Raw genomic sequence first — 27,509 nt, forward strand, 5'->3', positions numbered from 1 at the left:
CAGCAGGTAGCAGGCAGCGCGCAGGATCTCTGTGGCTTTGGGGCTGGTGGAGTGAGGCAGGTTACGGAGGTGGTGGGAGCTCTGTCTCGCCCCCCTCGGCCAGGATGGAGCAGTGCTGGCAGCTGGGCTGCTGGAGTCCATTAAAAATCAAGCAGCCTGACATAATGCTGGGGGCATGCCATGGGAGTCTGAACCTGAGATGGGGCTGCAGGGCCCTGCTCACGCCGGCGCTGGGGACCTGGGCAGGTAAAGTGACATGGTGGACAACTCTGCCTTGTTTCCCTGGCACCCTGCTAATGCAGCAGTGGGGCAGCTGCCCCCAGCCTCTGGCAAGTAGCTCCCCTTTGGGACACCCGTCCTTGGGTGCTGGGTCGTTGCAGCACTGGGGACTCACGTCCATCACCTCATATGGATTGTGCGGCTGGGACACGTGGGTGACGCTTGTTTCCCCCAGCATGGGGTTCTGGGTGCAGATGCCAGCCCAAGCATTGAGTGCAGCCACTCCTCTCCTGGCGTGAGAAATGGGGGTGTAAAACCCCTGGGGGGACTCTGGGCTGTCGGCCGCTAATGCGAGCACTGATTAGTCTAGTGATCTTGTGTAATGCAGGAGTCTTTCTGTGCCTTCACGCTCACCCTTGTCACCTGTCAGGTGGTGGAGTGGTAGTGTGAGCACCTGTGCCGGTGGGGCAGCCCGGTTCTGCCCATGCCCCTGCCCTGGGCAGGCTCTGCTGGGACAAACATCATGTGTGGGGTGACCTGAGGGACACCGGGCTGCTTGATGGCTGCTGGTACCATGGTCCTTGCTGGTTAGTCCCTGGCAGGCCCTTTGGCTTGGGGACATGCTGGCTGCACCCTGGCACAACCTCCTCCAGCACAGCACCAGCAAGGCAGGACTGGGATCCAGGGAGCACTTATTCCAGCCCAAAATGCTGGTGCTGCCCAGAGCTGCGTGGCTCTGGTTGCAAGGGCAGCTGCCTTGTCTGCTCGAGACTTGGTAGACAATTTCTGTGGCTGAGCTGGTGCCTGGAGCAGCTGGTCCCGGTGCCGGTGGAGCGGAGCTGCTGTGGGAAGTGCCTGGCCCGTGAGCAAGGACCTGTTATGCATTTTTGTCGTGGGAGCAGCAGCCTGGCAGCAGCTGAAGGGTTAATGCCTTTGATCTGCCCCACTGAGGGGGAGAGGGTCTGGGAGACCACTGGATGCTAATGAGTTTCCAGTGTGGAAGATGGGGAGGAAACAAAGAGGAGACCAACACCCTGCACTTCATCTGCCTGGAGCCGGCAGCCAGTCCTGGGCATGTGGGTGCTGCTGGGGCGGAAAGCTGCTCACCTGCCATGGTGTGCCTCCGCAGCCCTCGCTGGCACGGCTGGGATGTGACACGGGCTGCAACTTTCACCTGGACAGAAGTGCCCCGGTGTCTGCCGACGCCGGGCAAGACAGCCCTCCGCACGGCCGGCTGAGCCAGCTCTGGCCGACGCTGCCAAGCGGGGCTGCCTGGCGAGGGAGCGCCGTGCCGGAGGGCTGCCAGGCCGCCCCAGTGCTCTTGGCAGGCGACGGGGGGCTCGGAGGACGCAGGGCCAGCGCTGCTGGGAAGCAATTACCTCCCTGCTGCGTCCGGCCCTAATCCCCTCACACAGCATGCGAGGAGCCGGCTCGCCAAACAAGGCTCAATCAGGTTAAAGTGTGAAGTCAGGATTAACCGAAAGAATGAGAGCATGGTAATAGCCCTGGCCTCCCTGCCCGGCCGCCGCAGCCCCGCTGTGGCCCCCTCCCTCCCACCCGCCCTCCGGCCCGCCGGGCTCTTGCCGGGGAGATTAAGGCTGCTGGGGTTTGTCTGCCTGAGTGGGCTCCCCACTGGGAAGCCATGTCGAACAGTTTTGCTTGGGCACCCCGCTAAGTGCTGGGCAGGGCGGCGCACTGGGGGGTTGGCTCCCGCCACAGAGCCCCTGCCAGCCCCGAGGGAGCTGTGCCCCCGAGCCTGGCTCCTCGCCGAGGCTCCCTGGGGACAAACGGTGGGGGGGTGCCTGCTCCCAGGAGAGCCAGTGCCAGGGGCACCTCCTGACCTGTCACACGTATGGCACTGGCAGCCATTGTGCACACAGTGGGGCAGGGCGGTGGGGCACAAGATCTGGGGAGGGAAGTCTCCAAAATCCCAGTCCTTAATGACTGCCATCTCCCACGCTGCCCAGCCAAGGGGTAATTGTGTGGATGTAGCTTAGTCATGAGGCTTTTGGGGGACATGGAAGCAAAGCAGGTTCCCTCCTTCTCCCCATGGCAGAGCTGTGGGCCGGGGCTGGCTGCTGCTGCTGAACAGGCATCTGCTGGGTCAGAAACCCTTGTGGGAGGTGAGCCTGGGGACAGAAGGGGTCTGGGATGGGGTTGGACCAGGAAGGGGTAGAAATGCAGTGGGTTCCCAGGGAGCAAGTGGGGGCCCTGCTTTGCAGACAGGCTGCTGAGAGCTTTCCATTGGGGCATGCACATGTGCTACAGCCTCCCCGCAAGGTCTGTCCGAGCGCAGGCATCTGGCTGTCGCCACCACTCCAGGGCGGAGGTTGTGTGTCCCCCATCACCTGCTCACCCCCTCTTCATCCTTCCGCCTTTGCAGCCCCTGGGACTACTGGAGCCCTCTGTGTGGTGCGGGGAGAAAGTCCAGCTGCATGGTCCCTGTGGCATGGGGATGCAAGGATAGCGGTGCTGTGGATGGCCTGGCTCCTTGGGCATCCCCTGGATTTCAGTGACCAGGAGCTTTAAACTTGAGCTTTAGGAAAATATCTGGAAGTGAAACCAGAAAAGGCAAAAAGGGCAGCTGTGACAATGGGCAGAGGTGTCTTTCTTTCCCCCTTCCCTGACTGTGCCTGTCTGCTGGCCAGTCCCCAGCGGGGCTGTCGGACATGTCAGCGTTTGTGGTCACTGCTGGCACTCTGCACCAGATGGCAGCGACGTGCTTGTATTTGGCAGGGTGTGAGGTGGCACCGGCACAGCCACCGAGGGTGCCACAAGCCGCGCAGCGGAGTGAGGAGAAGCCGTGCCATCTGCTGTTTCTTCAGTGCTAAAGTGTAAAGCAAACATAGCTGGGAGCTATGAAACACCAGGAGGAAAGGGGCCATGCCTTGTTCCAACACTGGGGCCCGAGGATCCCGCAGGCAAAGCATGTGTTTGTCCTGGTGTCGTCAGCTGTGTAACCGTGCCGGCAATGTAAGCCCTGCGCCAGGGCCTTGCTGAAACCCTCACATCCAGCGTCTGTCCATCTTGGCTTCAGTACCCCCAATGGCAGCGCTTCATTGGTGACTGTCACAAAAAGCTGTGAAGGGGAGAAGCCTCACAGAGTCAGCTGCAACCTTCTAGGAGCGTTTCCCTCGCGAGCTGCAAGTGAGCAGCTTGCAGGCAGATGCTTGGGTTTACTCCCTGGGTGTACTGGGACTCCTGGGTGCTGTGCGCGGAGGAACACGAGCGAGGTTTCCATGGGGGAACCAAACAAGCTGCAGGCAGGAGCTGTCTGGGCAGACAGTGCCGGAGCTGCGAGGGGGTTGCTCCGTGCTTGGCCCTGCTGCAACTGGTTTAATGTTGGAGGCCAGGCAGCTGCCAAGAGGGAATGTGTTGCATTGAACGCATTTGCTAGGAAGAGTGGGAAACTTCTGGGGGTTTCCAGAGGATTTTCTAGGGGATTCCATCTTCTAGGACCCAAAGGGAAAAGGGGATTTGGGGTGATGCTGTGCTTTCCTGAAAGGTCGTTGCAATTCCTGGAGGTCCCCGGGCTCATCGCGGTCCCAGCAGAGGATGGGGAGGAGTTTGCATCTAAGGGGTGCTGGGGGTTGCTGCCTTGGGAAGGGCTGGAGCAGCCTGGGCGGGACGAGGCAGGGCGGGCAGGGCAGGCAGGGCAGGCAGGGCAGGCAGTGCAGGCAGGGCAGGCAGGGCGGGCAGCGCAGGCAGCGCAGGCAGGGCAGGCAGTGCAGGCAGCGCAGGCAGGGCGGGCAGCGCAGGCAGGGCAGGCAGGGCAGGCAGCGCAGGCAGGGCGGGCAGCGCAGGCAGGGCAGGCAGCGCAGGCAGGGCAGGCAGCGCAGGCAGCGCAGGCAGCGCAGGCAGGGCAGGCAGCACAGGCAGCGCAGGCAGGGCGGGCAGGGCAGGCAGCGCAGGCAGGGCAGGCAGCGCGGGCAGGGCAGGCAGCGCAGGCAGGGCAGGCAGCGCGGGCAGGGCGGGCAGGGCAGGCAGCGCAGGCAGCGCAGGCAGGGCAGGCAGCGCAGGCAGCGCGGGCAGCGCAGGCAGCGCAGGCAGGGCGGGCAGGGCAGGCAGCGCAGGCAGCGCGGGCAGCGCGGGCAGGGCGGGCAGGGCAGGCAGCGCAGGCAGGGCAGGCAGCGCAGGCAGGGCAGGCAGGGCGGGCAGGGCAGGCAGCGCAGGCAGGGCAGGCAGCGCAGGCAGGGCAGGCAGCGCGGGCAGGGCAGGCAGCGCAGGCAGGGCGGGCAGCGCAGGCAGGGCAGGCAGCGCAGGCAGGGCGGGCAGCGCGGGCAGGGCAGGCAGCGCAGGCAGGGTGGGCAGGGCAGGCAGCGCAGGCAGCGCGGGCAGGGCAGGCAGCGCAGGCAGGGCGGGCAGGGCAGGCAGCGCAGGCAGTGCAGGCAGTGCAGGCAGGGCGGGCAGGGCAGGCAGGGCAGGCAGCGCAGGCAGGGCAGGCAGCGCAGGCAGGGCGGGCAGGGCAGGCAGCGCGGGCAGGGCGGGCAGCGCAGGCAGGGCAGGCAGGGCGGGCAGGGCAGGCAGGGCAGGCAGGGCAGGCAGGGCGGGCAGGGCAGGCAGGGCAGGCAGCGCAGGCAGGGCAGGCAGGGCGGGCAGGGCAGGCAGCGCAGGCAGGGCAGGCAGCGCAGGCAGCGCAGGCAGCGCAGGCAGGGCAGGCAGCGCAGGCAGGGCAGGCAGCGCAGGCAGGGCGGGCAGGGCAGGCAGCGCGGGCAGCGCAGGCAGCGCAGGCAGGGCAGGCAGGGCAGGCAGCGCAGGCAGGGCAGGCAGCGCAGGCAGCGCAGGCAGGGCAGGCAGGGCGGGCAGGGCGGGCAGGGCAGGCAGGGCAGGCAGCGCAGGCAGCGCAGGCAGGGCAGGCAGCGCAGGCAGGGCAGGCAGCGCAGGCAGCGCAGGCAGGGCGGGCAGGGCAGGCAGGGCGGGCAGCGCAGGCAGGGCAGGCAGGGCAGGCAGCGCAGGCAGGGCGGGCAGCGCAGGCAGGGCAGGCAGGGCAGGCAGCGCAGGCAGGGCAGGCAGCGCAGGCAGGGCAGGCAGCGCAGGCAGCGCAGGCAGGGCAGGCAGCGCAGGCAGGGCAGGCAGGGCAGGCAGCGCAGGCAGGGCAGGCAGGGCAGGCAGTGCAGGCAGCGCAGGCAGGGCAGGCAGCGCAGGCAGGGCAGGCAGGGCAGGCAGCGCAGGCAGGGCAGGCAGGGCGGGCAGCGTAGGCAGCGCAGGCAGCGCAGGCAGTGCAGGCAGCGCAGGCAGCGCAGGCAGCGCAGGCAGGGCAGGCAGGGCAGGCAGGGCAGGCAGCGCAGGCAGCGCAGGCAGGGCAGGCAGGGCAGGCAGCGCAGGCAGCGCAGGCAGGGCAGGCAGCGCAGGCAGGGCAGGCAGGGCAGGCAGCGCAGGCAGGGCAGGCAGGGCAGGCAGGGCAGGCAGCGCAGGCAGCGCAGGCAGGGCAGGCAGGGCAGGCAGGGCAGGCAGCGCAGGCAGCGCAGGCAGGGCAGGCAGGGCAGGCAGGGCAGGCAGCGCAGGCAGGGCAGGCAGCGCAGGCAGCGCAGGCAGGGCAGGCAGCGCAGGCAGGGCAGGCAGGGCAGGCAGTGCAGGCAGCGCAGGCAGGGCAGGCAGCGCAGGCAGGGCAGGCAGGGCAGGCAGCGCAGGCAGGGCAGGCAGGGCGGGCAGCGTAGGCAGCGCAGGCAGCGCAGGCAGTGCAGGCAGCGCAGGCAGCGCAGGCAGGGCAGGCAGCGCAGGCAGGGCAGGCAGGGCAGGCAGCGCAGGCAGCGCAGGCAGGGCAGGCAGGGCAGGCAGCGCAGGCAGGGCGGGCAGCGCAGGCAGGGCAGGCAGCGCAGGCAGCGCAGGCAGGGCGGGCAGGGCAGGCAGCGCAGGCAGCGCAGGCAGGGCAGGCAGGGCAGGCAGGGCAGGCAGGGCAGGCAGCGCAGGCAGGGCAGGCAGGGCAGGCAGCGCAGGCAGGGCGGGCAGCGCAGGCAGGGCAGGCAGGGCAGGCAGCGCAGGCAGCGCAGGCAGGGCAGGCAGCACAGGCAGCGCAGGCAGGGCGGGCAGGGCAGGCAGGGCAGGCAGGGCAGGCAGCGCAGGCAGGGCAGGCAGCGCAGGCAGCGCAGGCAGCGCAGGCAGCGCAGGCAGCGCAGGCAGGGCGGGCAGCGCAGGCAGGGCAGGCAGGGCGGGCAGGGCAGGCAGGGCAGGCAGGGCAGGCAGCGCGGGCAGGGCGGGCAGGGCAGGCAGGGCAGGCAGGGCAGGCAGGGCGGGCAGGGCAGGCAGGGCAGGCAGCGCAGGCAGCGCAGGCAGCGCAGGCAGCGCAGGCAGGGCGGGCAGGGCAGGCAGGGCAGGCAGGGCAGGCAGCGCAGGCAGCGCAGGCAGCGCAGGCAGGGCAGGCAGGGCAGGCAGGGCAGGCAGCGCAGGCAGCGCAGGCAGGGCGGGCAGGGCAGGCAGGGCGGGCAGCGCAGGCAGGGCAGGCAGGGCAGGCAGCGCAGGCAGGGCGGGCAGCGCAGGCAGGGCAGGCAGGGCAGGCAGCGCAGGCAGGGCAGGCAGCGCAGGCAGGGCAGGCAGCGCAGGCAGCGCAGGCAGGGCAGGCAGCGCAGGCAGGGCAGGCAGGGCAGGCAGGGCAGGCAGCGCAGGCAGGGCAGGCAGGGCAGGCAGTGCAGGCAGCGCAGGCAGGGCAGGCAGCGCAGGCAGGGCAGGCAGGGCAGGCAGCGCAGGCAGGGCAGGCAGGGCGGGCAGCGTAGGCAGCGCAGGCAGCGCAGGCAGTGCAGGCAGCGCAGGCAGCGCAGGCAGCGCAGGCAGGGCAGGCAGGGCAGGCAGGGCAGGCAGCGCAGGCAGCGCAGGCAGGGCAGGCAGGGCAGGCAGCGCAGGCAGGGCAGGCAGCGCAGGCAGCGCAGGCAGGGCGGGCAGCGCAGGCAGGGCAGGCAGCGCAGGCAGCGCAGGCAGGGCAGGCAGGGCAGGCAGGGCAGGCAGGGCAGGCAGCGCAGGCAGGGCAGGCAGGGCAGGCAGCGCAGGCAGGGCGGGCAGCGCAGGCAGGGCAGGCAGGGCAGGCAGCGCAGGCAGCGCAGGCAGGGCAGGCAGCACAGGCAGCGCAGGCAGGGCGGGCAGGGCAGGCAGGGCAGGCAGCGCAGGCAGGGCAGGCAGCGCAGGCAGCGCAGGCAGCGCAGGCAGCGCAGGCAGCGCAGGCAGGGCGGGCAGCGCAGGCAGGGCAGGCAGGGCGGGCAGGGCAGGCAGGGCAGGCAGGGCAGGCAGCGCGGGCAGGGCGGGCAGGGCAGGCAGGGCAGGCAGGGCAGGCAGGGCAGGCAGGGCGGGCAGGGCGGGCAGGGCAGGCAGGGCAGGCAGGGCAGGCAGCGCAGGCAGCGCAGGCAGCGCAGGCAGGGCGGGCAGGGCGGGCAGGGCAGGCAGGGCAGGCAGCGCAGGCAGCGCAGGCAGCGCAGGCAGGGCAGGCAGGGCAGGCAGGGCAGGCAGCGCAGCCTGGCAGCGCCGCCGCGCGGGTAGCGGTGAAACTGCGCCTGCTGCGCGCCCGGCTGCTGGCAGGGGAGCCAGGACTTACCCCGCCCAGGAGCCCGGGCCCTTCCAGGGGTGGCATCTCCCTTCTTCTGCCCCAGCAATGGTATTTTGCCAGCCGGGTTTGGTCCCCCAGGATCAACCCAGAGCGAAGCACCAGTCCCTGCTCCCTGCATACGGTGCCAGAGTGATGCACCAGCCCCTGCTCTGCACGAAGTGAGCAGGGGGCAGGGGCTGGTGCACTGCTCTGACACGTTATGGCGGCTCCTTGGTGGCTGGGCACCTCACCAGAAGGCTGGGCAAGCCCACTGCCCTTGGATTTTTCTTCTCCACATACATCTGTGCAAGCAATGCTGGTGCTTCCCTCTGGCAATCTTTCCCTGTTGTGCCAGTGAAGCTTTCGACTGCGGTGAAGTCCCAATTTGGAGACCTCCAGGTCTTTTGTAAGCAGATGGTGGGCCACACTGAGTCCATTTTCTGGAGGAAATGGGAGCATGGGGAGGAGTGTGGATGCTGTGCATCCATCCTGAACCAGCCCAACTGCCCTGGGACATCAGTAGTGAACAGGCTTTGTTATGTTGAAGCAGAGCTGGTGAGCACTGAGTGTGAAATGCTGGCATCCAGGGACACCCCAAACCACCCCTTGGGGCTGGGATGGGGGCATGTCTCTGTGGCCTGTGTAATGCTGGGGGGAGCTGAATCCATGTGGGATGCCCTGGTCCTGCTCCCCGCTCACCCATGGACTTGCTGAATAGGACAAATGCCATGCTATGCCTCAGTTTCCCTGTGCCAGGAGGGAGCTGGGGACTTGGCCTCCTGCCCTGTGAGCGGCTGGAGCGGGGCTGTGCTGGCATGGGGCTGGGGGCAGGCAATGCAGGCACCTGCTGAGCTCAGAGGACCTCCTGGCCTTGGGGGTGGGAGAGGGAATGGCAGCATAGGCGCTGTGGGGCACAAATATGATAGGCAGGTCCCCCTGAGAATGGGGTGAGCTGAGCCAGTCCACCCAGACCCTACTTTGCAGTGGGATTTTTGGCATTCATAGTTGTTAAAAGCCAGCCCAGGCATGGCAGGGGATCTGACCTGCTGCCAGCCCTGCAAACACAGAGCCCGTGCTGGCCCGGCACACCCCGACACTGCAGAGTGGGTGATTACAAGGACAGTGCCATGTAGTGATGAAGTAATTAATGACCTGATTATTTGTGCCCTCTAAAGTGCGGGGCAGGCGCCATGGGAATGCCTGCTGGAGCCACTAAGTATAATTACCAGTTAATCAGCAGGGACCCGTACTTACAGCAGTCACAGGGTATTTAAGTACGGAGTGTTTTCCCAGAGCTGTGCCCTGCTGCTCTGCTTGTCAGAGCTGGGGACAGCAGTGCCCCAGGAGCCCCAGCCACTTGGCAGCCACCATGGATGGAGCAAGCCTCGCCTTGGGATGGACAGCAGGGCGGTGGGCAACCAAGGACCTGAAGCCAGATTATAGTTTCCCAGAGCTCCTCAGGGATCACTGAGTGCCGGGGCATGCCCCTGCCTGCGGATGCCCTGGTCCCACAGGGCATCATGCTTTTTTGCAGGCACTGCTCATTTTCCTTCCTGCCTCTTTCTTCTGCAGGGACCTGAGTGAGAACTTCATCCAGGCCATCCCCAGGAAAGCTTTCCGTGGGGCCACCGACCTCAAGAACCTGTGAGTCCTGGCGGGGATGGGCACGGGTGGCACGGGGGAGTTTGGGGTCAGGTCTGGTGGCAGGAGGCATCAGGAGCCACCAGTTGCTCTCTGCATGGGCTGCCCCAGCAATGCTCCCTCCGTCTTTCTCCCACAGGCAACTGGACAAGAACCAGATCAGCTGCATTGAGGATGGGGCTTTCCGCGCCCTGCGGGGGCTGGAGGTCCTGTAAGTGGCCAGGGGCCGGCTGGAGCCTCCAGCCCACAAGCCCTGTGTAGGTTGAGGGTGTGCCCGGGTACTCCCTGCTCACCGAGGCGCTGCAGGGACACCCCCAGCGTGCCATTTCTCCCGGGCCCTGAGGAGGGACTGAGCAGGGGTCTGGTACGTTGGGCTGTGCATCGGGGCCTGATCCTGCCCCAGGGAGTCCACCTGCCTGCAGCTGGCTGTGGAGGGGAGAAGCCTGGAAAGGGCAGCAAGCCCTGCCTGGGATTTGGGCTGTCCCCCTCCCTCACCTCTCCATCCACCCACGCTGTGCTGGGGGTGGGCGGGTGCTGTTGCTCCCAGGGGTTTGGTGCCACCTGGACCATCTCATGCTCCTGGCCTGGCTGCCCTGACCTGCCCCCCTCTGCCTTCCTGCAGGACCCTGAATAACAACAATATCACTTCCATCCCCGTGTCCAGCTTCAACCACATGCCCAAGCTGCGGACATTGTGAGTGCAGGGGCCATGAAGGTGGGACAGCACTGTGGGGAGGGGATAGAGGGGACACCCCCGCAGAACATCACCAAGCACTGTCGAGCAAGGTGGCCTTGGCAGCCAGCGCAGATGCTCTCGGGCTCCTCCATGTCCTACTCTGTGTGCTCCCAGCCTTTGGGATGAGCCAGGCTGGGGCAGCTGGAGGGCAGGCGGGTGGGCAGGAGCTGACAGCCTCATCTACCCACAGCCGCCTGCACTCCAACCACCTCTTCTGTGACTGCCACCTGGCCTGGCTCTCACAGTGGCTGCGCCAGCGTCCCACCATTGGGCTCTTCACCCAGTGTGCTGCTCCAGCCCAGCTCCGTGGCCTCAATGTGGCTGAGATCCAGAAGAATGAGTTCAGCTGCTCTGGTGAGGGGGATGGGGAGCCGGTGGGTGCCAGGGCAGAGACATGGGTGGGGGGACAAAGCCTGTCTCATCAATGCAGCCCACCACCACTCCCTGCCACATGCCCCAGCCCAGAGACTGGATGCACGCTGTGGGGTCAGCTCAGGTCAGCACCATCCCTGGTGTGGGGACAACATGGGGGCAACACCACCCTGTCAGTGTGACAAAGGGTGCATCAGTCTGTGCCCTTGGAGCTGAGTGCCTTTTGCATGGGGTTGGGGCGCACCAGGACCTTGTGCATCTGCTCAAGGGTGCCATGAGCTGTCCCAGCATGCTGAGCTGTCACCAGGGCTCCTTCCTTGGGGTGCCACCATCCACTCTCCTGGCCCAGCTCTTTGTGACTCCTATGCTGGCTGCTTCTCCGGCAGGACAAACGGACCCAGCGCGTGCCCAGCTCTGCAGCTTGTCCTCTGGCTCCTGCCCGGCCATGTGTACTTGCAGCAATGGCATCGTGGACTGTCGGGGCAAGGGGCTGACGGCCATCCCCGCCAACCTGCCCGAGACCATGACGGAGATGTGAGTACGGCCCCGTGCCAGGCTCTGGGTGGCTTGAGGCATTAGGGACGTGAGGGCAAGTCCTAAGGCTCAGCCACTGCATGGGGCAGCAGGCCTTGCCTTTCTCGCATACTGCCCAGATTTAGCCCTGGATTTAGCTGCATTAAAAATGTAAATAGAGAAATAATCTCCTTAGGGGAATCCAATTAAGGAGCAAAGCCCCCATTGGCATGGCACACAGAACACATGGGAGGCAGCAGGCACCCCCAGACCTTGGCTGATGGGGGGGTGGAGGAGCTCCTTCTGCCCCAGCCAGCACAGTGACCCCACACATGGCACCCCCCCCGATGGAGAAAGCCCTGACCACAGGCTGCAAGTGGTTCTTGGAGTGCGTGGTGCCACACTGGCGGGGTAACTTACTGCAAGCCTGGGGGTGTTTCAGTCCTCCAGCCCTGCCAATGGGGTGTTGGGGCTCAGCCAGCCCTACAGCCTTCATGTCTCCCCCTTCTCTTTGCAGACGCCTGGAGCTCAATGGCATCAAGTCCATCCCCCCAGGCGCCTTCTCTCCCTACAAGAAGCTGCGGAGGATGTAAGTGTACGGCCTCCACCAGCCTATCCTGAACCCCAGCCACCCTTCACCCTGCTGTCCACTGCTGTGAGCCCACAGACCCCCACTCCAACAGGCATGGGGCACTTGCTGTAACATGGGTGCGCCACATGGCAGCACTGGGATGGGGTCTCAGATACACCCAGCTCTGTATGTAGGTGCTGCGGGTGGTCCCCTGGACCCAGCAGGACGATGGGGGCATGGGGTGAGAGAAGAGGGGTCCAGGCCACCTTTCCCCTTTGGGTTTCAGAGACCTGAGCAACAACCAGATCTCAGAGATCGCCCCCGATGCCTTCCAAGGACTGCGCTCACTGAACTCCCTGTAAGTACCCACGCTGGGGTGTGTGGGGCAGATGCTCTGCCCGCAGAACCGTGCCCCCCACTGCTGCCCCCATCCCTCTCACACCAGCCTTCCTCTCCTAGGGTGCTGTACGGCAACAAGATCATGGACCTCCCCAAGGGCGTCTTCGGGGGACTTTTTGCCCTGCAGCTGCTGTAAGGCACTGGTGGCTGGGTGGGATGCTCTGCGGGGACACTGGGAAGCAGGGCTGAGATCTCTAACACCTGTGGTGCAGGGAAGGGGGTCCCTAGCCTCCCCAGCCTCACCTCCCTCCCTCCCTGCCAGGCTCCTCAACGCCAACAAGATCAACTGCGTGCGGGCAGATGCCTTCCAGGACCTGCAGAACCTCTCGCTGCTCTCACTCTATGACAACAAGATCCAGAGCCTGGCCAAGGGCACCTTCACCTCCCTGCGGGCCATCCAGACCCTGTGAGTGCCCACACTGGCTCCAACACCTGTGTGGGGGGTGCCTGGGGAGGAGCATCTCGGTGGGTAGCTGGGACTGGAGCTGGTCGCCTGCTGTCCCCAGCGGTGTGTCACCTACTGTCCCTGGCACAGGCATCTGGCCCAGAACCCCTTCGTCTGTGACTGCAACCTGAAGTGGCTGGCAGACTTCCTCCGCGCCAACCCCATCGAGACCAGCGGCGCCCGCTGTGCCAGCCCCCGGCGCCTGGCCAACAAGCGCATTGGCCAGATCAAGAGCAAAAAGTTCCGCTGCTCAGGTGAGAGCTGTCCCCGTCCCTGCCACAGGTGTCCTGTGGCATGGCTGTCCGCAGCCCTGCCCCAGCCTGGTGTCCATGTGCTCAGGGTGCTGACGTGCTTTTTTCTCCGCAGCCAAAGAGCAGTACTTCATCCCAGGTAAGGGGAAGAGCCACGCACGGGTGTTTGTGGGTGCATGTGCAGTGCCCGTTCAGCCAGGCTGCCTGTGGGTGTGGTTGTGCCAGAGCCCCATGGTCTAGCCTGGCAGGGCCACGCTGCATTTCCCATAGTTTCTGCTTGCTGAGTTCCCAGGTGCTGCGGTAACAAAAGTGCTGGGTACTGGGATGTGTTGCAGCATCTCCCATTGTGCCCCCATGAAAGGGATCCACCTCTCACTGCAGGAAGGGGGAGGGTGGTGGGCAGCGCAGCACCCTGTGTACCCAGGGCAAGTATCCCTGCAAATAAGCTGCTTTGGGCATGGAGAGGAATAATGTGTGCAGCAGCTGGGATGAGGGGAGCTGGGGAAGAGACGGAGCATGGCTGGGGTGTGGGAGGATCAGAGGAGGGAAGGGCAGGCGCAGCCCCCATGCCTCTGTCTGTGTTGTCGTGCAGGGACGGAGAATTACCAGCTGAACAGTGAGTGCAACAGCGATGTGATCTGCCCCCCGAAGTGCCGCTGTGAATCCAGTGTGGTTGAGTGCTCCAACCTGAAGCTCACCAAGATCCCAGAACGCATCCCTCAGTCCACGGCTGAGCTGTAAGACCCTCCTCTCTCCCACTCTGCTTTTCCTCCTGCAGCCAGAGCATCACCGGTGCTGGCTTTGGCTCAGGGTTTGGTCTGTGCCAGGCCCTTCACAATTATCTCCTGAGCTGTTTTCCCTGTCACCCACCCCAGGCGCCTGAACAACAATGAAATCTCTGTCCTGGAGGCCACTGGCATCTTCAAGAAACTCCCGCATCTGAAGAAAATGTGAGTATTGGGCAGGCACAGCTCCGTCAGGAGTGCCCAGGGGCTGGGAAGGCACATGGGGGTCCTGGTGCCAGGGTAGCCTGGGGTGTAAAATGGGGGGGCACATCCCAACCCAAGGGTCCCCTGAGGACCTGGGCATCACAGGGTGCTCAGTGGGACCTGGGGAAGGCAGGGTTCAGGATGAGGTTGAGGCAGAGCCCCCTGTTGCAGCCTGCTTTCCCCTCTCCACAGCAACCTCAGCAACAACAAGGTGTCGGAGATTGAGGATGGGGCATTCGAGGGGGCATCCTCCGTCAGTGAGCTGCACCTGACCGTCAACCAGTTGGAGTCAGTGCGGAGCGGCATGTTCAGGGGCCTGGATGGGCTGAGGACCCTGTGAGTCCCCACTCTGCTGTGGGCATGGGGATGGGCATGTCCCTGCTCCTTGCTCCCCTGCTCTGCCTATGCTGCCAGGCTGGTGCTGTCTGCATGACTGCGGGGCCAGCTCGGGAGCACCTTACCCATCGTCTGGCCATATCCAGAGCTGGGGAAGGGCTGAGTTTTGCTGCTCAGGGTCTGGCTCAAGCTCATCCTGCTGCCTGACAGCAAGGCGGGCACAGCCCAGGCACTGCTGAGGTGGGTTTCCTCCAAGGTGCCCACCCGGTTCATTAGATGCCCTTGTCCCCTTCCCTCTGCAGGATGCTGAGGAACAACCGCATCAGCTGCATCCACAATGACAGTTTCACGGGGCTGCGCAATGTCCGCCTGCTGTCCCTGTATGACAACCAGATCAGCACCATTGCTCCGGGTGCCTTCGACACGCTGCAGTCCCTCTCCACACTGTATGTCTTGGGCCCCAGGGGGAATGCTCCCAGGCTGTCCCCATCACGGCAGAGGGCTGAAGCAGGTCCCCTTGCCTGATGGCTGCTCAGGTGATGCCTTCATGCTCCCTCCCGCGTGCAGGAACCTACTCGCCAACCCCTTCAACTGCAACTGCCAGCTGGCCTGGCTCGGGGACTGGCTGCGCAAGAGGAAGATTGTGACAGGGAACCCGCGGTGCCAAAACCCTGACTTCCTCCGGCAGATCCCGCTCCAGGACGTGGCTTTCCCCGACTTCAGGTGTGAGGAAGGTAACTCATGGGCCCTGTGGCGTTGGGGGTGAGGGAGAACCGGGCTGCTCCTCCCGGGCTGGCACCATGCTCCCTGTCCTAGAACCATCCCTGTTCCCACGATGTCCGGCAGTGTCCCATAGCAAGCTGGTAGCTCAAGGGGTCCCTCACCCCTTTAACATCCTCCCCTAAAGATGCATGCATTTCCCTTCCTGGTACCCAGCCCTCAGGGCTGCACTTAAATACCCATGGGCTGCTCTGAAGCCCGGAGAGGAGTTTGCACCCACCAAACCGCGTGGCCCTTGTACATAGGCAGGTCTGTGCTGGAAAACACTGTGACCTGGGTGCTGGCAGGAGCAGATGTGTAGGCAAAGCCCACAAGCATCCGTCCTGCTCCTCCCCTCCTTCCCCTCCCAGCCCCGCATACATGCCAGAGCCGGGCAGACGGAGCAGGCAAAGAGTGTGCATGTCAAGAGAAAAGCCTTTATTTGTTTATTTATTCTAGTTTAGAACAGCTTTTTGAGCCCTCAGGAAAATATTTACAAACAAATCATCATTTCTTCTGCTTTCCTTTCTCCACCATGTCAAAGACTGAAGGGTTGCATCCTGCACCTTTGCTAGTGGTGCGAGATAACATACGGTCGTCCTGGGGATGCATCTCCCGCAGGAGCCCAGGGCTGCGGCGGGGAAGGGGGAGCAATGCCAGCTCCTCTGGGTGCTCGGCACAGGCACCTCGCCCTCTCGTCTGTGTCTGGGAGATGGGTGAAGTGTTATTTCAAGAGGATCTGCAGGGCTGAGCTCCTTCCTCTGTGCCCTCCTCTCTGCCCTTCCTGCGGCTGCATTTTTGCTTGAAAATGGTGAAAATCAGGGCAGCCTTGAGCTGGCTGGTTTAATCCATCCTGGTGGAGCAGGTGATTTCTGGGCACAGGAGAGGTTCCTGCTCCACTGACTCTCAGCCAGGCTGGGGCTATTCCCCGCAAGTGGGCTGCCTGCAGCACCCTGCTTTGGGGGTGAGGGGAGATGGTCGGCATGGGAGGGGAGCAGTCCTAGGCAGGCAAAAGGCACCGAGTCCAGCCTCACATGGTGCCTGAAGGCTGGGCCTCAGTGACTTTGTGGCTCTTTGTGCCCCGTGCAGGTCAGGAGGAGACCAGCTGCATCCCCCGGCCCCAGTGCCCGCAGGAGTGCACCTGCCTCGACACCGTCGTCCGCTGCAGCAACAAGCACCTCAAGGCCCTGCCCAAGGGGATCCCCAAGAACGTCACGGAGCTGTGAGTGGTGGGCGAGTGCCCAGGCTCTCCCCCCCACCTCCAGTGACTTTGTGGCTCTGGGTGGGGGGGCTCAGCTGTGGGGTTGCAGGTGTCAGGGCAGAGACGCTCCCTCCCACACCCCCATCCTGGACTGGTAGTGGGAGCAGGGCCCCCACCCAGCCAAGGAACCCTGTCCAGCCCCAGCCCCAGTGAGGGGCTCAGCAAGAGCCTCTCTGCCAACTCAGGGAGACCAAAGGAGATGTGTAAGGGGTGTTGTCACAGCAGCTGGGTCTGTGGGAGGAGGAAGTGTGGGACAGCTGCCCCCTGCATCTGCAGTCCCCATGCTGCCATGAACCCCAGGGCTCTTGGTCCCCAGCAGCCTGCCATCAGCAACAGGATGGGGCCACCCTGCCTCTGCCAGCTCCCTGGTCCTGCTCTGCCGCCGCGTCTCCCCACGGCTGCAGGGGTGGTCTTGGCAGCGCCAGCTCCGAGCACACAGGGGTGCGATTTGCTTGGGGTCAGCCACCCATCAGCATGGTGTCAGGGAGATACCCAGGCAGCCGTGCCAGGTCTGGACGTGCAGGGATTGTGATGCTCATTGCACCTCTGCACCCATCTGGGATGCAGCAAGTCCTGTGTGCAGGGGGTGTAGGCACTGTTTGTGCACATGCATATGTATACACCCCCTTACACCCCTGCGCTGTCTCGCACACCCCTTCTCTCTTTCACATCCTCCGTTCTCTCTCACACGTGCCTTGGGAATGGTTACAGCCGCCCACGCTCACATCGGATGTGTAAACGCAGCACGTGGCTGGCTGTGCTCGCACACTCAGACTGCTGGGAGACTGCCCCCAGGGACCCATGTGCAGAGCCCCCAGGTGTGCTAATGTGCTTGCACGCTGGCTCCCCCACCAGCCCAGGGGTGTGGGCCCCGGGTGCCGGGAGGGTGATATGCTGGAGACTCTCCTCACAGCCCAAAGTCTATAGGGGTGCCTCCTCAGGGGAAATGGGAGGGTGGAGAGAGGGACCTCCTGCTTTTTCACCACTCCAAGGTGCTTTCATTCTCCCTTGCAGCTACCTGGATGGAAACCAGTTCACCCAAGTCCCGGGGCAGCTCTCCACCTTCAAGTACCTGCAGCTTGTGTAAGTAGCCAGGAGGAGGAGCCCAGGCAGCCGGTCCCGCTGCTGGGACTTGTGGGCAAGGACAGGGGCTGTCCCCATCATGCATGATCCCAAGGAGGGGCCCGACAGTGTGCAGGGACCCCCGACAGCCCTCTGTGTCCCCCCTCTGCACTGGGACACAGCCGGCTGGCAGCAATGTTCAGCCCCTGGGTACTTACAGCGTCTGCTGGGGCTGCGCACGGGGCAGAGCAGCGACAGCAGCATTGCTGCCGGCACCCTGTGTGACAGCCCTGCTGCTCCCTTGGAGGCTGTGCCGTGCTGCTGTTTGCACCCCATTGCAGATGTGCTAGTGGGGGAGCAGTGAGGGGGGGTGGGACCCAGCTGGCTCCAACCCTGGGGTTTCTGTTTTCCAGTGATCTGAGCAACAACAAGATTAGCTCACTGAGCAACTCCTCCTTCACCAACATGAGCCAGCTCACCACCCTGTAAGTGTGGTCCCTGCCGTGTTGTTCCTTGGGGACCCCAAAGACGGGGGTTGCTGGGGGCACCAGGGTCTCCCTGCTTCCGCCTGGGTGAAGCTGTGGTTTGAGCTGGAGCTGACGTGGTGGCAGGGGGTGGCTGGGGGAGCACACAGCAATGCCCACAGCGGTGCCCATGGCGCTGTTACCTCCTCCTTCCCTTCCACAGGATCCTCAGCTACAACTCCCTGCAGTGCATCCCTCCGCTGGCCTTTGAGGGCCTCCGCTCCCTCCGGCTGCTGTAAGTACCTGCCTGTAGCCCTGCTCACAGCCCCGCTCAGCCCCTTCTCTGCTGCTGACTGTGTCCCCATGTCCCCCGTGCCTGCCTGGAGGTGGGTGTAGGCAGGTGGGCAGGGTACAGGCTGCAGGAGGAGCAAGGGAAGCTGTATCAGCCTCTGGCAGCAGATGGTACATTCACAACAGTGACAGTGCAGTGGGGTCTGGCTCTGCCACCCATGCCTGGACCATGGGGTGGGGGGAGCCCAGCTGGTCACAGTCCTTGCTGCCCACCCTGGAGCCATGGGGATCGCAGGACCCTCTGTTCTCTGCAGGTCTCTCCATGGCAATGACATCTCCAGCCTCCCTGAGGGCATCTTCGCAGATGTCACCTCCCTGTCCCACCTGTGAGTATCTCCCTGTCTGCAGGGTGCAGGGCTGGAGGCAGGCTAAGAAGACCTTTAAAAACCATGGGGGTGAGCCCAGCTTCTCTGAGGGCTGAGCTGCCTCCTCTCTTCTCTGGGCTGGTACTTGGGACAGTGTTTGCGGAGCAGTGCCATGCCGTGCCTGGTCTCCCTGTGCTCAGCTCCCAGGTCTGGGCATGCAGCTGAGCCTCCCAGTGCTGCTGGGATAGCCTTATGGTCCTTGCTGAACCTGCCGGGTTCCTGGGGTCCCCTAGCATGCAGGTCAAGCCAAGCAAGGTGCTGGCATGGCTGTGGGTTGGCAGGGGCTGCTCTGACCCATGCCAGCAAGTCGTTTTAGCCTCCTGCCAGGGTGCTTCCCTGCAGCAGCCCCCCCAAATCCATCATCAAGCATCCTCCTGCCGGTGGCGATGTTTCAGCCCCTCTTTGCAGGAGCCCATAGCCCAGGAACACAGCCCCGTACCCACCACCCAGGGCAGGGGCTCACAGTGACTTTTTGGTCCCTTCCCTGCCCCTGCTAAGCCATTCTCACCCGCCTGCCGGTGGCTGGTCCAGCTCCTGGTATCCTGGGGGTGTCAGGCTGTTCCTCCAGCCTGCGGAGAGCATCTTGATTTTCAGTCCTGGCCTCCCTGTGTTTTCTGGGAACAGCACTGCTTGGTCTGGTCTTCCTGACTCTTCACCAATTTCCCTTGCCGAAGCATGGTGCTGCCTTTGCCTTTGCACTGTCAGCCAGCGCTGACAGCTCCCGCAGGGCTGAGCTGTGTCAGCAGCCGGCGCTGTTGGTGCTGTAGGACTGGGTTTGTCAGCGCCAGCAGATCAGCTGTCCCTACCGCCTGCCTTCTGGGCTGCCATCTCCTTCCTTCGTCACAGGTGTCAGTCACACCAGCCCTCCGTCACTGCTGGCCTTTGCAGTGAAGGAGGATGCAGAGAGGCATCCAACGCCTCAGCCTCCCATGCTGCTCCCTACCCTGCTCTGCTGTGGAGCAAAGCAACTCTCCCTCTCCTTCTCCTCTCTCAGAGCAATTCCTTCCTATCCCCCGATGCTGTCCCCACAAGCTCCAGCCGTGACCCACTGCTTGTCCCCAGCTGCTCACTCCCATGTCCCTGCCCTGCAGGCTTGTGCAGCAGAGCCCAGGCTGGCCCTGCAGCTCCCATGCAATGGTCCTGTGGTTTCTGCACAGCCTCAAGGTGCTTTGCCTGGTTTGCGCTGAGCCCAGGCAGCTTTGCCCGAGTGCTGGAGAGGGACCCCCGAGCGTTTCTGTGTGGGCAGCCAGAGGAGAGCCCCAGCAGGGAGTCACAGGGCACTGCGTGGGCTGTGGGGCTGGCAGGAAGGTCGTCTAACTGGGCAGCAGTGTGGGGCTGAGTGGGCGCCCCAGTCCTCCCACTGCAGTCAGTATCTCACTCTGGTTGGTCTAGAAATGGAGGAGCACCAGGTCCTCCCATCACATGGCAGCCCAGCCAAGTGACCAAGTCCTGTCCAGTCCCAAGGTCTCTGAGCCCAGCTCCCTGCCGAGGGCTGTGGGTGCAGTTTTGCCTTTCCTTCCGCTGCAGAGCCATTGGGGCCAACCCCCTGTACTGCAGCTGCAACCTGCGCTGGCTCTCCAGCTGGGTCAAGACAGGGTACAAGGAGCCAGGCATCGCCCGCTGCGCTGGGCCCCCTGACATGGAAGGCAAGCTGCTGCTCACCACCCCTGCCAAGAAGTTTGAGTGCCAAGGTGAGAAGCGCCCGTGCTGCCCGTCTGTCCACCCATGCCCTCCTCAGGCAGGGCAGCAGACATCACAGGGAGACAGGCTGACTCCTGCCCTGCATCCAGACTCCAACATTTCATCCACTGAGCTGCCTTGAGGAGGGGGACTGGGATGCTTCTGTCCCCTTACCTGACAGGTGGCACATACCTGGTGACTGGGCATGCACGTGGCTGTACCATTGCCTGGTGCACAGCTCCATGGCAGGGCAGGCTCTGCGCCCAGAAATGGCTGGGGCTCTGCCCGCCATGTGGATGCCCACAAATGAACACCTCTCCATCACTCCCTGCACTGCCGGTCATCTCTGCGCCTCCCATCCCGCAGGCCCGCCCTCCCTGAGCGTCCAGGCCAAGTGCAATCCCTGCCTCTCCAGCCCCTGCCGGAACCAGGGCACCTGCCATAATGACCCCCTCGGCTCCTACCGCTGCACCTGCCCCAGTGGCTACAAGGTACCCTGGTCCCAGGGGTCCCAAGCGCAGGGGGATGTCTCCCTGCAGAGGGGAATGCTGTAGCGCTGGGGCTCTGCCGTGCCCCCGGGGCTCGCTGCCTGCAGGACCGTTCCCCTTCTCTGCAAACCGCAGTGCCCTGCCGAGTGGGATGGGGCAGGGAGAGCTGGGCATGCTGCTGTGGCACCCTCCTCACTCCCACCTCTCCCTCCTTTCCCAGGGCAGGGACTGTGAGGTAGCACTCAGCGGCTGCTCCTCCAACCCCTGCAGCAACAGGGGGACCTGCCAGCCTCAGGAAGGGGAAGGAGCCGGGTTCAGGTGAGTGCTGGACCCACAGAAGATGGGTGTTTGGGCAGTGGTGTGGAGTGGTGGCATCCCGCAGAGATAAAGTGATGCTTCCTTCCCATCCTGCATGCTCACTTGGCCATATAGCTGGGACATTGCATTCACCCAGCAGCTCCGGCCCATGCTGCCTGCTCTCTGCAGCCCTTTCTGCACCTCCTGCCAGCGCAGCATCAGCAGGGCAGCGTGCTGGCTTTGCTCCCCTGTGCTCCCAGCTCTTGCAGGCTCCTGGGCTGAGGGCGTGGGGAGAAGAGGGGGGTCCCACCACCACAGGAGGTATGGGGAGGCAAAGGGCAGCAGGATTTGGGGCTGGGATCCGGCTGCTGCAGCAGGGCTGACTGTGAGATGGGGCAGGGTGCAGCTCTGGGGTTGCTGCTGCTCCCTGCCGAGCTGCTGTGCCCCCGTGCAGCCCTCACTACCCTGAACGCTTCAGGCCATTCTGGGAACTGGGGTGCAATTAGCAGCTAAAAATAGACAGCAGGGTGGGGGTGAGGAGGTGGGCTGCGCAGCCGCTGGGCCCCCCTCCCCGTGCTGAGTGGCCTCTCAGCCCGTTGTCGTGGCAACTCAGCATCCTCACTGTGGGCTCTGTGTGGGGCTGCGTGCTGCCACTGTCCCCTGTGCCTGGTGTTCGGCAGGGGGCACCGAACCCTGCCCCCCCCGGAGCTTCTTGGCATGCATGCATGCATGCTCTACAACCAAGATCCTGAGCTGCCATTCTGGGGGGAACCACCCCAAAACAGTCCATTTTCTGCCCCATGACGCTGCCCCGTGCTCCACGGCAGGTGTCTGTGCCCAGTGGGCTTCGAGGGCCCGAGCTGCCACACCGCCAGTGACCCCTGCAAGGAGCACAGCTGCGAGAATGGGGGCTCCTGCGTACCCAGTGCCACCAACTACACCTGCCTGTGCCCTGCCCACTACACAGGTACCTGGCATGAGGGCTGGCTGGCCCCAAACCTCATGGGCCTGGCAGGGTGATGTGCCCAGTGCTCCCCCCTTCCCAGCAATGAGGGCCGATAGCTCCTCTGCCTGCTGTCCCAGTGCCCGTCACTGGCCTCTGGGCTCCCCTGGGCCCAGCTGCCTCACGTTTGGCTATGCCCAGCTGAGGCCCTGTACCCTCGGATGGCATCACTACCTGGCTGGGGCGAGAGCTGCCTCTGGCAGATCACAGCCCTGTGCCCGCGGCAGTGCGAGCTGCAGGCTCAGCAGCTCCCTGCCTTGAGCTGGGCTCTGCCTGCCCCACGGGGTCCTGGAGCTGCTGGGCACCCCCTGGCACCCCCTATTCTGCCCTGCAGGGGATTTCTGTGAGCAGCCGCCGGATTTCTGCTCGGCTGAGCTCAGCCCATGCCAACACGGCTCCACCTGCATCTCCACCAGCCAGGGGCCCAGGTGAGCCCCTCCTGCCCCAAACCAGTTTCTCCTGGCTACCTCACAGGGGAGATTTGCTTTTTTGGGGCTGCAGCTTGCAGGCTGGCAAGGGGGCATGGGGAGGGGGCCGCCGGGAGGAGCAGGTGGGAAGGGAAGGGGTAGCCACGAGCCCCCTGCCTGCCCCAGGTGCGAGTGCATGCCCGGCTATGTGGGGAGCAACTGCAGTGAGGACTTCAACGACTGCCAGGACCACCGGTGCCAGAACAACGCCCGCTGCCTGGACGAGGTGAATGGCTACTCCTGCCTCTGCACCGAGGGCTACAGGTACTGTCAGGGAGACAGGGGCACCAGGGGATAACGGGCATGGTTACATGTCACTGTGCAGCAGGGACCAGTCCTGGCTACCACATCCATCCATCCATCCATCCATCCATCCATCCATCCATCCATCCATCCATCCATCCACCCATCCATCCCAGTGCAAGAGGATGGAGTGGGCCTGGGGCTGTGGGTCCCCAGGGATGGAGGTGGAGGGGACCCAGCGTTCCTGGATAGGGACCCCAGGATGAGGCTCAGAATCCAGGCATCCCTCTGATGCTGCTGACTGGAGAGCCTCCCCAGGGACCCCAAAACAGAGGGGTGCTGTCAGAGACCGATGGGATGGTGGGCATGTGGGAGGGTATTTTCCCAGCCCTGTGCCCAGTAGCACCCTTGGCCCTGCAGCGGCCAGCTCTGCGAGATGCCACCCCGCACCGCCAGCCAGCCCGGCCTCTGCGAGCGAGCCGAGTGCCAGAACGGGGCCCCGTGTGTGGAGCGGGGTGCCCGTGCCCTCTGCCAGTGCCTGCCCGGCTTTGGTGGCCCCAAGTGTGAGAAGCTGCTGAGCGTTAACTTTGTGGACCGTGACACGTACCTGCAGTTCACCGACCTGCAGGACTGGCCCCGGGCCAATATCACTCTGCAGGTGAGGTCTGGGGGGGGTGTGGGGCATCAGGGGGGTGGCATTGGGGGTGCTGCTGCAGAGATGTGGGCTCCCACCTCTCCATCTGCCAGGTCTCCACAGCTGAAGGCAACGGCATCCTGCTGTACAATGGTGACAGCGACCACATGGCAGTGGAGCTGTACCAGGGCCACGTCAGGGTCAGCTATGACCCTGGCACCCACCCCAGCTCAGCCATCTACAGGTACCTGCCACCCCTTCCCCACTCGCTGGGGGCTGCCACCCCCATTCCATGGGCTTGGGGGGGCCCCCAGTGACCCAGCCCTCCCCGCTAGTGCCGAGACCATCAATGACGGGCAGTTCCACACCGTGGAGCTGGTGACCTTCGACCAGATGGTGAACCTCTCCATTGACGGTGGCAGCCCCATGACCATGGACAACTCGGGCAAGCACTACACGCTGAACAGCGAGGCTCCCCTCTACGTGGGAGGTAGGACAGGGGCTGGGAGGATGGCGGGGGGCAGCCAGGCATGCTGACAGCCCTGTTCTCCCCAGGGATGCCCGTGGACGTCAACTCGGCCGCCTTCCGCCTCTGGCAGCTCCTCAACGGCACCAGCTTCCACGGGTGCATCCGCAACCTTTACATCAACAACGAGCTGCAGGACTTCACCAAGACGCGGATGACGCCAGGGGTGGTGCCGGGCTGCGAGCCCTGCCGCAAGCTCTACTGCCTGCACGGCATCTGCCAGCCTGCCGGTGCCCAGGGCCCCGTCTGCCACTGCGAGCCCGGCTGGGACGGGCCCCACTGTGACCAGCCCCACGGCGGCCCCTGCCAGGGCCACAAGTGAGTGCCCCCGCCCTGACGGCTGCCCCGCAGCAATGGCTCTGTCCCACTGGCTGTCCCAGAGTGACCCATCTGTCCCATTGGCTGTCCCGAAGCAGCAGCACTGCCCCATTGGCTGTCCCACAGCAATGGTCCTGCCCCATTGGCTGCCCCACAGTGATCCACCTGTCCCATTGGGTCTTTGGCTACCCCACTTCATTGGCTGCCCCACCGCAACTGCCATTGGCTCATTGGCAGCACCTTCCTCATTGGCTGCCTTGTCACTGTCATTGGCCGCCCCTCAGTGGCCACCCCTCTCATCCCTGCCCTCCCCATTGGCTGTCCCTCCTCACTGCCTGCCCTGCCCACCCCTCCCATTGGCTGCCAGTCGCCCTCCCCTGGGACTGGGTCGCGCCGGTGGTGCCGTGCTGTGGCGCTGGCACTGAGATGTGCCAGGGCCATACTGTGCCGGTGGTGCCGTGCCAGAGCCACACCGGTGCTGTGGCAGCGCCGTGCCACGATGGCTGTGCCGTGCTGTGGCAGTGCCATGTCGTTCCCTGTGCAACACTGTGCTGGTGCTATGCCGGTGCCGAGCCGTGCCACGCTCCGTGCCGGTGGGCCGTGCGTGCTGGTGCTGTGCCGTGCCGTGCTGGCGGGTGCCTGACGGCACCGGCTGCCCGCAGGTGTGTGCACGGGCTGTGCCTGCCCCTCGACGCCCTCTCCTACAGCTGCCAGTGCCACGAGGGCTACCAGGGGGCCCTCTGCAACCAGCCTGCCGAGCCGCCTGACCCCTGCCGCCGCTGGCCCTGCGTCCACGGCCGCTGCCACCTCGCCCCAGGCAGCCAGCCCACCTGTGAGTGCCACAGTGGCTATGCCGGAGCTCTCTGTGACCAAGGTAGGCGCCGGGGAGGTGGATGCCCCGGGCGGGGGGGGCAGCCCCACGCTGGAACGCCAGGCTGAGCATCGCTTTCCTGCAGAGCTGAAGTGCCGCGGGGAACCGGTGCGGGACTACCACCAGGTGCAGCGGGGCTATGCCATCTGCCAGACGACGCGGCCGGTGGCCTGGGTGGAGTGCCGGGGGGCCTGCGGCAGCCCCGGTGCTGGCTGCTGCACCGGGCTGCGGCTCCGGCGCAGGAAATACGCCTTCGAGTGCAGCAACGGCGCGACCTTCGTGGAGGAGGTGGAGAAGCCCAGCAAGTGTGGCTGCAGCCAGTGCCTGTGAGCGGCCACCGGCCCCGGAGAGCTGGGGGGCCAGCAAGGAGCCCCACCCAGAGCCAAGGACCTCGCTTTGCCCTGTGGCGGCGGCACCACCATCCAGGTGCTCCTGAACCACAGCTGCACTGGAGGAGCCCAGCGGAGGGGTAGAGCTGTTGCATCTAGAGGGTTGGAAAAAAAAAAAAAAAGAAAAGAAAAAAAAATACCCCACAAACAAAGCAAATGTGTAGATAGAGAATTTTTTAAGAACTGCAGCTACACAGATGTGTGGATACGGGGTGGGCACTCTGCCCAGCTGCTCCCTGTCTGCTCCCTGCGGCACTCTGCCTTCCCCCCGGCACAGCCCCGCAGCCACGGAGGGCAGTGCCTGTGTCCCCCGTGTGTCCCATTCCTGGCAGCCCTGTCCCTTCCATCCAGCCAGGTGAGCCAGGGGCTTTTCCATCACCTGGGGCTGGAGCGCTGGGGCCTGGGCTGTGGCAAGCCAGGACTGGCAGAGGGCTGTGTAGTGTAGCCATCATCCCATGGTCCTGGTGAGCCCAGAGCCCAGCTCCCCATCCTCTGCCGGCCTTGGCCTCCCTGCTGAGGACCTGCCACCCCTCCAATGGCAGGAAGCAGCTCCCTGCTGCTGTAGCTGGGGTGCTGGAGCCCAGAGCACCCCAAGTAATGCCACCGGCTCCGTGGCTGCAGCCTAACCCGCTGGTGGCACCCCCGGGGCTGTGCTTGCTGGCTGGGCTCTGGGGAGCATCCCACCGTGCCCAGAGATGGGGCATGGCTCCAGCCCATTGCAGTGGCATCAGGGCTACGCTGGGTGGAGCAGGACCAGGGTGATCCCAGGTGTGCTGAGTGGGTCACGGGCAGTGGGGTGCAGATGTCCGTGGGGAACCTAGTGCCAGCCCCACCCTGTGCTGTGGGGGCCAGCACTGTGCTGTTAATGTGGAGGGGGCCCCAAAGAGCCCTGGCCCGGCCAGGTGGCTCTGCACAGAGGTAGGAGCCGTGTGGGGCAGCACGGGAACCCCTTTCCTCCACGCTCAGCTCCAGGGGGGCTCTGCAGCTGGGCAGGGGTGCCCCGTGTCCCGCTGGCCCAGCCAGCCAGGGCAGGAGGCTGCTGGAACAGCTGGGGTGCAGGTTTGCCATGCCTATCACCGGGGCTTCAGTCTCATGGGTGCCAAGGCCAGCTGAAGAGGCTGAAGATGCCCAAGCCTGCAAGCCTGGAGCTGACACCACTGCCAAGGCAGGTCCCACCAGCTCCCGGGCTCAGGTGCTGTGCCTGGGCGGCACCTCTCTAAAGCCTGCAGTGCCAGGGGATGTGCAGGGCTGGTGTGGGAGCAGGGGCAGTGCCGCTGCAGCACAGGGAGCCTGTACCAGGGAAGCACATCTGCCCAACCTCCTCAGCAGCACCGCTTCTATGCCCACGGGGGCCAAGGATGGTGGGGGCCTGACCTGAGACACCACACGCAGCTGGACAACGCGTCACCATGTCACCTGGGTAAACAAACATCCCAGGACGGCAGCCCCAGGTCCCGCATTGCACTGCTCCAGCACATCGGCTTCCAGGTCTGCACCACTGGCTGCGGCTGGGCTCCGGGCATCTTCGCCGGGTACAGCCAGCTCCATGGGGGCTGTCACCATCCCTGCTCACCACGAGTATCCAGGATGTTCCCACTACCACAGGGACGTGTTTCTGCCACAAACGCCCTCTCCACAGGAGCCCCTCTGCCCTACGGAGGAGCCGGGATGCGTCTCATTTTGCCCGTGGCCTGGCCAGGGCTTGGTTGTGTTGTGTTTCTGTTCTCGCTGTAAGCTAACCGCTAAAGTATCTCTTTATACAGAATACTTACAGATTCTAATATATATTTGTATTTCATTTTGTTATAGTATTTTTATATGTTCGGGGTCAACAAATGATGTTTTCTTTTTGTTTACAGATGCTACTGGGCAGGAACATGACGGTGGCTTTGTTTGGCCCGTGGGGTTTGTGTGTGTGTCACTGTTGAAGACGCTGGTTTGTTACTAGGCTGGCGAGGGAGGCACCGAGCATCCTTCCGCTGGCAGAGGCTGTATTGTTTTAGGAGATGTTTGGTATTGTCTATGTTGTCTTCCATGTGAACATGACATTTATTCATTCAGAGGCTTGGCCTCTTCTTTCCTGGGGTGAGGAAGGGGACAGCTGGTGCTTGGGAGCTGCTGGGCATACGAGGAGGTGGCACAGGCTGGGGAGAGTTGGTCGTGCCATGGGTGATGATTTGCTGCTCCTGGAGCAGCCCTGGCCACCTCTCCTGGCCAGAGCATTGCCCGCAGGGTGCAGGGACACGTGGCCCCGGGCTGCGGGCTCATCGCTGGGGAGAGCCGGGGTTATTGGTTCAATGCCTTGCAAAAGGAGCCATCGCTGCCTGGATCGTGCATGGGGAAGCATGA

At 64.5% G+C, this 27,509-nt stretch overlaps 1 protein-coding gene across 1 annotated transcript in view; it reads left to right on the plus strand.

The window, feature by feature from the left end:
* Positions 1 to 27,220, plus strand: part of SLIT1 (slit guidance ligand 1) — a 67,692-nt gene extending 40,472 nt beyond the window's left edge. The window contains exons 5-37 of the mRNA XM_064463970.1: positions 9,302 to 9,373; positions 9,510 to 9,581; positions 9,993 to 10,064; positions 10,297 to 10,460; positions 10,865 to 11,012; positions 11,509 to 11,580; positions 11,849 to 11,920; positions 12,022 to 12,093; positions 12,224 to 12,367; positions 12,497 to 12,660; positions 12,773 to 12,796; positions 13,250 to 13,394; positions 13,533 to 13,607; positions 13,839 to 13,982; positions 14,285 to 14,428; positions 14,550 to 14,716; positions 15,831 to 15,963; positions 17,017 to 17,085; positions 17,478 to 17,549; positions 17,752 to 17,823; positions 18,134 to 18,205; positions 19,772 to 19,935; positions 20,291 to 20,415; positions 20,633 to 20,730; positions 21,537 to 21,676; positions 22,047 to 22,140; positions 22,306 to 22,443; positions 22,843 to 23,080; positions 23,170 to 23,300; positions 23,392 to 23,546; positions 23,612 to 23,900; positions 24,563 to 24,774; positions 24,857 to 27,220. Of these exons, the coding sequence (XP_064320040.1) occupies positions 9,302 to 9,373; positions 9,510 to 9,581; positions 9,993 to 10,064; positions 10,297 to 10,460; positions 10,865 to 11,012; positions 11,509 to 11,580; positions 11,849 to 11,920; positions 12,022 to 12,093; positions 12,224 to 12,367; positions 12,497 to 12,660; positions 12,773 to 12,796; positions 13,250 to 13,394; positions 13,533 to 13,607; positions 13,839 to 13,982; positions 14,285 to 14,428; positions 14,550 to 14,716; positions 15,831 to 15,963; positions 17,017 to 17,085; positions 17,478 to 17,549; positions 17,752 to 17,823; positions 18,134 to 18,205; positions 19,772 to 19,935; positions 20,291 to 20,415; positions 20,633 to 20,730; positions 21,537 to 21,676; positions 22,047 to 22,140; positions 22,306 to 22,443; positions 22,843 to 23,080; positions 23,170 to 23,300; positions 23,392 to 23,546; positions 23,612 to 23,900; positions 24,563 to 24,774; positions 24,857 to 25,101 (4,198 nt within the window). The 3' untranslated portion in view covers positions 25,102 to 27,220. The remainder of the gene's footprint in view (positions 1 to 9,301; positions 9,374 to 9,509; positions 9,582 to 9,992; positions 10,065 to 10,296; positions 10,461 to 10,864; positions 11,013 to 11,508; positions 11,581 to 11,848; positions 11,921 to 12,021; positions 12,094 to 12,223; positions 12,368 to 12,496; positions 12,661 to 12,772; positions 12,797 to 13,249; positions 13,395 to 13,532; positions 13,608 to 13,838; positions 13,983 to 14,284; positions 14,429 to 14,549; positions 14,717 to 15,830; positions 15,964 to 17,016; positions 17,086 to 17,477; positions 17,550 to 17,751; positions 17,824 to 18,133; positions 18,206 to 19,771; positions 19,936 to 20,290; positions 20,416 to 20,632; positions 20,731 to 21,536; positions 21,677 to 22,046; positions 22,141 to 22,305; positions 22,444 to 22,842; positions 23,081 to 23,169; positions 23,301 to 23,391; positions 23,547 to 23,611; positions 23,901 to 24,562; positions 24,775 to 24,856) is intronic.
* The last annotated feature ends 289 nt before the right edge of the window (positions 27,221 to 27,509 follow it).

The sequence above is a fragment of the Phalacrocorax carbo genome, chromosome 12 (assembly GCF_963921805.1).
Source record: "Phalacrocorax carbo chromosome 12, bPhaCar2.1, whole genome shotgun sequence".
Lineage (NCBI taxonomy): Eukaryota > Metazoa > Chordata > Aves > Suliformes > Phalacrocoracidae > Phalacrocorax > Phalacrocorax carbo.